This window comes from Hydra vulgaris, chromosome 12, assembly GCF_038396675.1.
Source record: "Hydra vulgaris chromosome 12, alternate assembly HydraT2T_AEP".
NCBI lineage: Eukaryota > Metazoa > Cnidaria > Hydrozoa > Anthoathecata > Hydridae > Hydra > Hydra vulgaris.
The window spans coordinates 70379327-70391989 of NC_088931.1; the positions used below are offsets into that span (position 1 = coordinate 70379327).

At 30.2% G+C, this 12663-nt stretch overlaps 1 protein-coding gene across 1 annotated transcript; it reads left to right on the forward strand.

Annotated features, from left to right (window-relative positions):
• The first annotated feature begins 284 nt into the window (after nt 1–284).
• On the forward strand, nt 285–3456 carry LOC136088303 (uncharacterized). The gene is made up of 3 exons (XM_065811994.1): nt 285–333; nt 446–524; nt 2826–3456. The coding sequence occupies exons 1-3, from the start codon at nt 285–287 to the stop codon at nt 3454–3456; spliced, it is 759 nt and encodes a 252-aa protein (XP_065668066.1).
• The last annotated feature ends 9207 nt before the right edge of the window (nt 3457–12663 follow it).

Here is a 12663-nt window from a genome sequence, read left to right on the forward strand (position 1 = left end):
TTGTATCTATTAGCCCATGTTGGGTACAATTGCATAATATCAATATGTTGATTCATTTTTATTATTTTTTAATTGAATGATAGAATATATTTAAGTCACACAAATTTAATAAATATTAAACCACGCAAGTTGTATTTTTTTTTTTTTCCTTTCGTTTTATAAATCTTTCGTTTGATAATCTTTTTTATAAAATAATGCGTAAAAATACACTGTTAAGGAAAAAGGTGTTCATGTTAAAGAAAAAAGGTGTAGACCCGTAATACTATATGAACACCTATTAGGTGATGCCGTATAAAGGTGTTCATGAAACAATAATAACTAATATGTGTTGCGGTGAAAAGGTGTTTATGTTACATTAATACTCTAATGTTTGCATAAGGCGTTTAAAGGCCAACTTAAATAATATTAAATGGTATTTCTAAATTTAATATTATTTAAATTATAGACTTATTTACTCAAAATGAAGTAAAAGAAAAATCTTCAAAATATAAAAGTTTTCCTATATTATCAAAATATTCTCAGATGTGTGCAATTTGATTTTAAAACTTTGAAGAAGCAGGATTATTGCTTTATATAAAATGTCTGCGCCTAAATCCATGTGTTATTTATATTAAACATACATATCATCTCATTAAAGTAATTTTTATCTAAAGTTGAATAACAATTTTTTTTTTCAATGAGTCGGTGTCGGTACTTTTTTTTTACGACTCTACACCCTGGTTATGACCTGTGAAATGAAGTACCCTGAAAAAATAATTCTTCTCTGTGATGTTTTGTGGATATGATTTAGAAGAAACTTTGCCACTATACACAGCTTTTAAATTATTTATTTAAAAGACTCATGGTTAAAACATGTTCCAGAGAATTCTCGATTTAAAAGAACCAAACCTGGTTGGATTGATAAAGTTAGTTTTGAGGATTTAGGCGTTATTATCATACGTGATGAAACAAATTTAAAAAGTATTAATAGACAACTTTTTCTATCATTTGAACGATAGTGTTATTAATGTTTGTAAAAATATAAATGAAGGTGGTCATAGGGAAAAATGACTCAAAATTGAACCAGGAAAATCTATTTTAGCGGATTATGACAGTGAAACAGAAACAACATTTGAAAGATAAAGTAATGTTAACTTAATGTCACACTCAAAATATTACATTCTTTATCAAAATTGGTATAAAGTTTTTACGGTACGTATCTTAGTTCTCATACAACTTTGTTTATTTAAGGATATAATAATAAAGGCGCGAAAGATTGAACTTCTGACAAATACAAATTGAGATAACGAGCTTTTTATTGAGATATCAGATGTTAGGATAATTTTAAGTAAATGAAAAAGTAACTTAATATAGTATTTTTTTTTCTTTTTTGATGAAATTAAGTTATATTTAAAAATGTTGGTTTATTTTCAGAAAATCCTTCATCAAGCGTGAAAAGTGGATACAATTTGTTTTCACAATTTATTTCAAGTTTGTTATTTAGCAAGGCAATGTGTATAATTGTAAAAAAAAAATGGTGAAGTCGTAAGCAGCCCTAACAAGTTATTAGCAATCTTATAAACTTTTAAAGTTACAAAATACAAAACAATAAAAATTTGTATCATAATTTTATTTAAAATAGTTTAAATGTTTTTAGCTTATGATACTTGTTACAGCATAACATTTACTTGTATATTTATAGTCTTAATGTGTATGTAATATAAAATTTATATTAGAAAGTTGTTTTTTTAAATATATATGTGTGCTCTTGGAACAGCCTTTGAAAAAACTTAAGGTTTTTTAAAATCTCATTAAAACCATGTCAATAACGAGTTAACAGAAAGGTTAAGAAGATCATGTTTACTGTTTAATATATTTAAATATTTACGTCACAACACGTTATTCAAACATTAGGGTATTAATGTAACATGAAAACCTTTATTTGCATGAACACCTTTTAACAGAAACACCTATTAGGTGTTAATATATTATGGACACTTTTTTTTGCATCAACACCTTTTTACGGCAATACCTAATAGGTGTTCATTTAATATCACGCATCTACACCTTTTTTCTATAACATGAACAGCTTTTTCCGTAACAGTGTAGAAGCAATTTATTTTAAAAACTGTCAACGGATAACTGTTTCTTGTTCCAAAAAATATTTTTCAAGTTTGAAAGTGTCGCAGTCAATTAAAATTTGGTATTTTTACTAGATTATTTTAATCCTCAGGTTTTTGAAACAACTGTAGACAACGGTTCAAACCGTTTTTTGGAGGAAATTTCTTAAAAGTTGCAATGATGGTATCATTCAACCAAAGCACCGTTGTTGTGGAGCTCAGACAATGAATCTGCTGGCTTGTGAAGATTCCTAGATATTGCCAAGTTTAAATTTCAATCCAAGAACATAATATTCTATATATTTTATTACATATGAATATTTATTTATTATTATTCAGTGATAAAACCCAGTAAGCCACATCAAAATTGAATCCAGGACTGTGGATTCAATTTTGATGTGGCTTACTGGGTTGACTGTGGGCCTACTAATTGTCAACATCATTTTGGTCCCTTTGATAAATCTTGCCGTATTTATGCTGGAGGAAAAATAACAAGATATTGTTCCCAAAAATTTTTCTATGGCACAAAAGCGATTGGTGAGCAGTACAGGAGAGAGTGGTTATTGTATTCACCATCCACGGGATCTGTGTACTGCTTTGATTGTAAACTTTTTGCATCTACAGGTTTCAAAAATTTTGCTGATAAAAATGGGTTCAGTGACTGGAAAAATAACATTTATGTTGATAATCACGAACAAAGTGCTATTCATAAAAACTGCATGTTAGTATACCTAACTCGTCGACAAGACTCCGGTGTACACAAAAGCTAGAAGAGCAAATAAATGAAGAATATAGTTACTGGGAACATGTTTTGAGGCGAGCAATAGCGGTTATTTGCACTATAGCCGAGCACTATGGTCTGGCTTTCAGAGGAACAAATGAAAAATTTGGATCTTTACAAAATGGAAATTATTTAGGGCTGCTAGAGTTGGTCAGTCAGTTTGATCCATTTTTAGCATCACACATTGCGAAGTATGAAAATTCTGGAAAGGGAAATCTTTCTTATTTATCTAAAACTGTATGTGAAGAACTGATTGAAATTACGTCCAAAAAAGTGCGTGAAGTAATTGTAGATGAAGTAAAGGCTTCCGGTTATTTCAGCTTGTCAGTAGACTCACTACCTGATATTTCACATATCGATCAGTTAAGCGTTGTTCTTCGATATGTAGCAGATGGAGAGCCCATTGAACGCTTTTTGACTTTCTTGGAGTTGCAAAATCACACTGGTGAAGGTATGGCTAAGCAAGTGCTGCAGTACTTACGTGAAGTTTGCAATATTGATTTTTCGAAATGCAGAGGTCAATCCTACGATAATGCAGCTAATATGTCCGGGCGCTACAAGGGCATGCAAAAATAAATTCTAGAGGAAAATGAGTTTGCTACATAAATACCCTGTGCTGCCCATTCACTAAATCTTGTTGGCAGAAGTGCTGTTGACTCCTGTTTAGAGGAAGTAAACTTCTTCCATTCAGTGCAACTAATCTATACTTTTTTCTCAGCTTCAACCAACAGATGGAAGATTCTAAAAGGATGACTTGTGAATGAAACCCTGGTAAAGTCTTTTTTCGATACCAGATGGGATGCACATACTATTGCAACTGAAGCTATCCTAAAGTCTCATCCTCAGATTTTAAAAGCATTAGAATGTATACAAGAAGATCAGTCACAGAAAGGAGACACCAGAAGAGAAGCAGAAAACATTGCAAAGAAGATGCAAGAATTAGAATTTGCTTTAATGCTTGTTTTTGGAAAGAGATATTACAGCATTTTTACAGAGTTAGTCAGGCTCTCCAAAAAGAGCATTTGAACTTAAAAACGTGTGCTGATTTGTATTCTTCACTAGCAGATTACTTGAATAAATCTAGGAATGAATTTGGAAGATTTGAAGAAACTGCAAAAATAATGACACCAAGTGTAGATTATAAGTCAAATTTGACCCGTAATCGTAAACGAAAGAGAGTGTTCAATGATGGTGATGCCCTTAAAGTATCTCTAAATGCCAGAGACAAATTTCTTTTATCTGCATTCTACGCCATTGTTGACAAATTTGAGACAGAAATGAGTAGACAAAGACAAGTATATAATGATGTAGCAGTTCGCTTTTCTTGTTTGGTCAATGGATCTTTACCACAAACATCTCAGTGTTGTGAAGAACTAATAAATGCTTATCCTAAAGATCTGAACAATAATTTATATACTGAACTACAACAGTTTCATTCATATATTTGACACAAGTTTCCAGCTGCATCAAAATCGGAAAACAACACGTTCAATCATGAAGAATTATACCAAGTAATAGTTAGAGACAATATTGAGTGTGTCTTTCCAAATTTTGAAATCGCCTTTCACATATTTTTAACATTAATGGTTACTAACTGTTCAACTGAGCGTTCTTTTTCTCAGTTGAAACGTACAAAAAATCCAAATAGATCAACAATGAAACAAGAAAGTCTCGATTCCTTATCTCTGCTTATGATTGACGTAGATATGTTGCGCAAAATTAACTTTGACGATATGCTCAAAGACTTTGGTAGATGTAAATCTAGAAATAAAACTTTAAAATGTAAATGACAATATCTTTTTGATTTTTTCATCTAATAAAAAATACAGTTTGTCTATTACTATTTCAAAATTTATTAACAATTAATTTTAATACAGAAATACTTTATTGTAGGTTTTATATGAATGATAGTAGTACAAACTACAAACATATTTGTTAACAACTGTTTTCTTTCCATAATATTGAATATACCAGCGGTCACAATCAGCGAAAAATCAGGGGCCCCGGGCAGAAGGGGGCACCAATGTGGGTTTGTGCCTTGGGCACTAAAAAGGCTTAATGCCAGTGATTTCCAACGCTCAGCATTAACCATTCTCTTTGTTGTAGATCACGGGTTATAATTGTTGCAAGTTTTAAAATTAAAAAAGAAACAAAGCAATCGGTGCAGATGAAATAAACGGAAACATAATTATTAATTGCAATGAAAGCTTGAAAGATATTCTATTTGATGTTTTCAAAACATCTATACAACGAAGGGTTTACCCTGATCTATTAAAAATTTATAAAAATTTTAATAGATCAGGGAAAGTTATCCCGATTTATGAAGACCGAGAAAAATCAAACGTCAATAATTATCGCCCTATTTCTAATTTTCCTGCGTTTTCAAAAATATTAGAAAAAACAGTTTTTGAAAAGACATACTACTACCTGATTTCAAATAATTTACTATATAAAAATCAATTTGGATTTAAAAGAAATAGTTCAACTGAACAAGCCATTATTCAATTTACACGCAAAGTCTCAAATTTATTTGCTAAACCACAATATACACATGGTGTTTTTATCGATTTATCAAAGGCTTTTGATACAGTCAATCATGATATCTTACTTTAAAAACTTGAGTTCTAAAGAATAACTGGCAAATTGATCAAATAGTTTAAAAGCTACTTGTCAAATGGATAGCAATTTGTCTACCACGGAGAAGAATTCCTTCCCATTGATCTTCAAAATAAAACATTAATGGAAATAAAATGTGGTGTTCCACAAGGTTCTATCCTTGGTCCGCTTCTCTTTTTAGAATACATCAACAATCTAAATAAGGCCTCGAACCTTATAAGCATCATGTTTGCTGACGATACCAAATTGTTTTTATCAAACAAAGACATTAACAAACTTTTTTAAAATATAAATAAAGAACTTATACAAATTTCTACTTTGTTGTCTACAAAATGAATCCTTTTCCACTCCTCAACAAAAAAACATTTTTTGCCTAATGATCTCCAAAATTTTATATTGATAAAGTAGAAATAAATAAAGATTCCGTTTTATAATTCCTAGGTATTTATCTTGACGAAAATATGACATGAAAAACTCATACTGATTATATATCAACAAAAGTTGCAAAAAGTATTGAAATCCTCTATAAGGCCAGAAATTATTTAAATAAAAATAATTTAAAACAACTATACTACTCATTTATATCGTTTACTACTTTTACCGTACGAACAAATTTTTCAGCTTTTCTTTCTTCTTTCCACTGTTCAATTGGTTTAGTAAGCCAATCTTATTTGGTGCCAAAAATACTGAATAATGTGTAAGATATAGGTCCCAGAAGATTTGAAAAACTTATTTGACGAGTGATTTTACGAAAAACTGACTTACCAAGACAAAAGTTTTCAGGTACTGAAATTTCCAAGAGTTTGGCTGCCATATCTTTTTTCGCAGTGGAACTAACATGTATGCTGAAAAAAGCATATGGAACAACCTCTTTTGTCAAATACCATCAATGATTCATCTATTTCTTTGTAGTCTATCATGTCGATGATGAATTGCAGGTCAGTCATAGGTGGATCAGCACCAATTCTAGCTTTTTTTCAAGTTGGTGTATGGAAAAGAGAAAAATACCTGTTCATTCTAAAAAGTTTAGTCGTAGGCGATTGTTTAGAAAACAGGAACATTTTGTTCGCATAAAAAATACATGCTATCAACCAAGCTTTTTAGATAGCTTCTGGTTTATAAAAGTGCATACCCTGCTGTGGAGTTTGCCCTGGGATGATGAGTGTGTTCTCGGCACATTCACGGTAGTCTTTTCTTGGAAAAGTTGTAGCATCTTCGTTAGCAAGTAGATGTGTCAAACGGTGTATGATTATATGCTGTTCTTTGAGGTTTTGCAAGATCAAATGTTCTTTTGCTTGAGTCTTTCCTTTCTAATCAACTAGAGCAGGTTCACCAAGCTACTTTCCTTCACTTTATTCTAAAGCACCTGATACAAGCACAGCTAACTGTTAATGTTGTTGTCTTTTAGCAATTTTCCGTTCCAGTGAAGAGTACCAAACTGAGGTGGGTTAAGCCTCTCATTTTTTATAACACTCTCAACAATCCTCTTTTAATTTAACATTCTACTTCTACAAGATGTTGATGTGGAGATATCAAAATTGTCCAAGTTTTCACCAGCAGTTTTATTACAGCAGAAACAATCATAGTTGTTGTATTATCAGAAGATTTCAACTTGTCTGCTTCAGAAGTGATTTCATCGCATTGTATAATTCTTTTGAGGAGATGAAGAGTAAAGAATTCTGATTTTCATTCAGTAGGAGGTTCATAATTCAAGTTACAGTCCCACCCTAAAACGACATCTACTTTAACAACATCAATATTTTCCTCAATACTCTGTTCTTAGTCATTAACTTCCATGTTCTCATTTTATTAAATTCAACCTCAAGAAACTACGTTCTGCTGAAGCCACGGTTACTGGGGCCGTTAACATAACTTGTAATGCGATTAATAAATTTGGATATGCTTTTGAGAGATTGTTCTTTACAATATAATTAATCGCATTTTATGCCGAATAGTTTGTTTGTATTATTGAACTGAAAATCTTAATTTCTTCATAAGTTTCAGTTCCGTCAATGTCTCCTTCTAAATTTAAATAAAGATTATTACAGCATTGTAATGAACATTCATCTTCTAAATTATCAACATCATTCATGTATAAAAACCAAAAAGAATTTTATAATTTTTGAACAGTTTAAAACTGCTTTTTAAATATACTAAAGCAGTATCTGTTATTTGCAAAAAAAATTTATACTGTAGTATTCTTTATTGTTGATGGTCAAAAATTAATCATAATCAAACAATTTCCGTTTTTTGCCCCTGGATATTATTTGAAATCAGGATTTATATCCATTTACTTTGCAAGTTTGGTTGCTGCTATCATAGCTTTGGCAAAAACTTCTTCTCTGTATTTAGCAAAGAATGTTAAAACTTTTTAGATGTTTTATGGCCAAATTGATTTGCATATTCTGATTTGCAATACTTTGATGGCCATATTAATTTTGGGCAATATATCATACCAAATAATAATATTGGCTATAAATTCAAACTTGTTCATCTTGTGTCAAGCTCTCAACTTTCAGTTTATTATCAAATGCGTTGTTGCCATTTTCGATTAAGGCGTCTCGAAATCGGCGAACTTGGAATTGAATAGCCTTTGCATCATGTGTGAATTTTATTATATGTGAACTATTTCAAATCTAATAAAATGTTCCTTGACTTTAACCTTTTTGTTTGTTATGTTGACATAACAAAGAATATCAGATAATTGCTCTTGATGTCTAATATCTGGTGTACTTTCCAATAAAATTTTGCTCTTTTTATGGATTCTATAACGATTTTTTTTTAATTTTTGCCATTGCACTTATTAATTTAATTTTGAATTGAATGTGATAAATAATGATTTCTTTTTATGGCTGGTCTATTTAAATGATCATTTCGAATAGAATCAAATCTGGCAATTAATTCTATTAAACCCAAAAAATAACCGTTACGTGCTGTGTACAAAGTATTGGAACTTCCTCGATAAGCAAAACTACTTTAAGCCAAATATAAAATAACGACAGTTATTCTTTGGAAAACTAGTTCGTGTCTTAAAATTTTTTTCGCACTCTTGGTCAAGTAGATTGCTAGTGCAAAAGTTTTGTTCGATATGAAGCCAGGTGTTTATGGCTTGTAAATGGACCGCAGATTGTTCGTGCCTTTTGATACGTTGTGTTAAATGAGACTAAAATCCGTTCGCCCCCAAATAAATATCTGTAGTAGAAAATAATTTACAACCAAAACAGTAAACTTTATCTTTAGATTTAGAATAAATTAGCCATCTTTGTGTTGCCCTTTGCCTATTTGTCAATATTCTTGTGAAACAGGTTTAAATATTATATTGCTTTCACTTTCATCCGTTTCAGTTTCTTTTGATCTCAACTTCTGTCTCAGATGTATTCAACTTCTTCAGATGTATTCAACTCTTTTCTTCTTGTAAAGCTATTCACTACTAGGTAGGAAAACAATTTCATAAGTGTAAGTAAAAGTTATCAAAAGTTTTATAAGTATTATTTAAATGTGCAAGAAAGAAATTTAGATTAAAGTTTTTATTATATGGTAGGGTAGACCGGGGCGATTTCACCACTTTTGTTGCTTTAATGTTGTCTCTTTAACCTGGTACCCTTTTTTTGTATATCATTAACTGAGTTATATTGAATAAACTATATTTAGTTCAAATTTAGTTCAACCACGTTTAAAAATTATTTATACTCATGAACACCGATTTGTATTACAAACTTTTATGGGCTGATTTCGCCTTTTATGGGGGCGATTTCGCCAGTGTAAAAAGAGTTAAAGCTTTATTATATTTTGTTGAATTAAGCATATTATATGGGCATGTCGATGCAAAAGCAGACTTGCCCATATATGACAAAAAACACATCGGAGCCAGTCTTCCAATAAATCCATTCATATCACACCGTAGTGAGTTGTTTTTTGCTGTTTCTGTTATAAGCTTTTGATGTACTCGGTAGTATTTAATTTAATAATGGTTCTAAACTATGGGGTTTTCTCTTCTTTGAGCTAATTGTTTTTATTTGATTTAAAAAAAAATGAGGGGGGGGGGGGTGAATCCTCAAAGAGTACCGACTGGCTTGTGTCAAATACCCGACTAGCCAACTAAAATCGTAAAAAAACCGACTATAACTTGAAAATCACCTTCTTCGGGGAGGGGGGGGGGGTGTTAGTTTCGTATTCTTAGCTTAGTTTTTCTCAACTTTAATGCGGAGGGTCAATTTTATTATCTACTTCGTTTCTTTATATCGTTCTAGTTATTCGCTTGACTTTCAATTTGTTTGATTTTGAAATAAAGGAAAATCTTGAAATTAACTTTATTCGTATTTTGTTGTGTTTTTCGGCTACATTTTTATAATTTTTGATTCTGCTTTTTTAGAATGCGACATTTTTTTAACTCATTACATTGAACAAATATAATGAGTTAAAAAAATAATGTCTCGACGAATCATTTGAATTCAAAAAAATCAAAATATCTTTTGACGGGCAAACCTTAAAAAGTAACTTTTGAAGAAATAGGTAAAGTATTTGTTGGATCAAATATACCAATTCATAAATTAAATCATCCCTCCTTGAAATTTTTTTTTAGAAAAGTACTGCCCCATGATATACCCAAAAAATCTATAATTAGAAGGCGGTTCATTCCCAGGCAATATGAAAAAATTACAGAACTTGAAACCGGTGGAACTCGGCTTGCAAGTGAATAATTGCATCTTAAAAAATTTTTGTAAATGTGTGTTTCTTTTTAATAGGATACTTTGCGGAAACCACAGGGTTCCTCAAATTGCAATGCGGGGTTATGGGAACGCACTGAACCCATCTTCTGCTGGCCCTGTTCATCATCATGATCATACCGTCTACCTTCTTTTTTTTCTCTCTCATTTTCTTTTTAGCTGAGTATGATTTTCAAATTATAACTGACTTCTTGCATTTTTTTCTTTAATTTCAAAGGTTTTGTCACAACTGTCCATGGTTGTCTTTCTGTCTGTTTTTGATCTAAATAGAATGCAACATCATCATTTTTCTTTTGGGCAGTTAGAAGCGTGGGTTTCATAATTTCCTCTATGGCATCAGGTGATCCAGTATTAAAAAGACTATCTAACTTGGCCAAAAAGTCGACAAGTTTTCCGCCAGTTTCAATTTTGAGACTCTTATTCTTCAACAAGCAGTTCCACTCATTCATAAGACACAAAAGATCTAACTCCGAATTTTGTCTTGTCTTTGTCTTGATGCTTACCATATTCAAAAAAGTTACAACTGCATCGATAACTATATTGTTGATCTCTTGATTGTTCATAATTTAGGAAAATTTCTTCATCGCGTAAAAAAAAAAATCTTTAAAACCTGTATGCAATTAGGTAGTTTAGAACCAGATTGTGATGAGTGTCCAATTAACAAAAAATTTAGTAGAAGCACGAGTAACAGATCTTGTTGATGATGAAGACGGTAAATGCTGGTCAGTTGTATCTGACAAACAACAGGTTGTCAAAGACTTGAGTTTAGTTTGTAAAACTTTACCACTTCTTGCCAACATTTCAGTTTTAATTTAATTCACTAAAATAAAACACAGCAATCTTGCATATTAACATATACATATTAACATTACATATTAACAGTACATTTTAAATTATGTCAATATCATATTATTAATTTGCTTGTTTATGAAATTTGTAATCAATGCAAAAATTTAACGTTTAACACGGCATAATTTGACTACCATTAAAACTCGCCACATGCGTATCGACCTTATGCAATACAAAATAACTAATGGAATTGATTAAATCAATTTTGAGGCGCCACAAATTACACCAGCTTATCGATGATCTAAAGATAGTTTAAGAACAAGTAACCACACTTTTGAATTAGCCGCCTAAAAAATATTGAAACACGATAAAAGACGTTTCTTCACTAATCGAGTAGTTAAAACTGTAAATCCATAGAAAACTTCAAATCAACAAAACCAAATATAGGAATAATTATGTTGATGCATTTGAAGATCATCTACCAAATATCTCTCTAATTTATTGGTCTAATTAATTGCTGAATATTGATTGTATATTAGTAACCAATGAAATAAAAATATAACAATTTAACCTCTGGAAACATGGAAGCAAGCAAAAGTAAGCGAATTACTGTAAATGCATAAAACTACTTTTGAATAAACACCTTGTAAATGCATTTTGCTTTATCATATATTTTTGTACATGAAGGATATCTTAAAGTTGAAATATGGATTTGGGAATAGCACAAATGCAGACTATCGTCCACTTATCTCAAATTAGCATTCATCTACACTAACCTTATTTATTAAATTAAACCAGCATCTATAATTATCTTATGAAGCATAGTTAAATATTATATAATTAAGAACTCTACAATAACTTAGACAACAATGAGGTTCTTATTCAACATTATAAAATTCATTATGCCCATGATAAAATCAATCGGGTTACAAGTCATCATTAAAATACATTAAAAGAACGCCCAAATATCATATCCAGATATCACTTTTTTCAAAACCGGATTGTAAATTCATGGAACAAATCTTTGATATAATAGAAACTGATTTGATTTATAGTTTTAATAAAAAACTAGAAAATCTCAAGTTTCCAAAAACTATTTATTAAAACAAAACAAAAAAAACAAATAAAAAAGCACTTTAAAGGTGTTTACACCAATTGTTATGGCTATATTTTTATTACTATTATTATTATTATTATTGTTATTATTAATAATATTTTTGTTAATATTATTATTGTTATTATTATTGTTATTATTATTTTGTTATTATATACAATATATATGTTCCACACGTCATAGGTATAGTGCTTATATATGTTTAGGTAACTAGACTATAGGTAGCTATATAAGAAATTATTTATATATTAATATAAATTGCTAGCTATAAAATATACCATTTTCCTAACGATTGTTTTACTAAAATGATATTTCAATAAATAGTGGTTTTATAAGATCGTTTTTATTTAAAAAAAAAAAGTTAGGTGTGGTTAAAAGCAAATCATAAACTATAGTGAATTTTTAAACAAACAAAATTTTTTTTTTAAAGGGATTTAAAAAGTCATTAAAAGATCAATCAGAAGCTTAAAAAGATATTTACAAACAAATCATCTATAAATGAAAAAATATACATAAATTCAAGTTTTTTTGTAATAA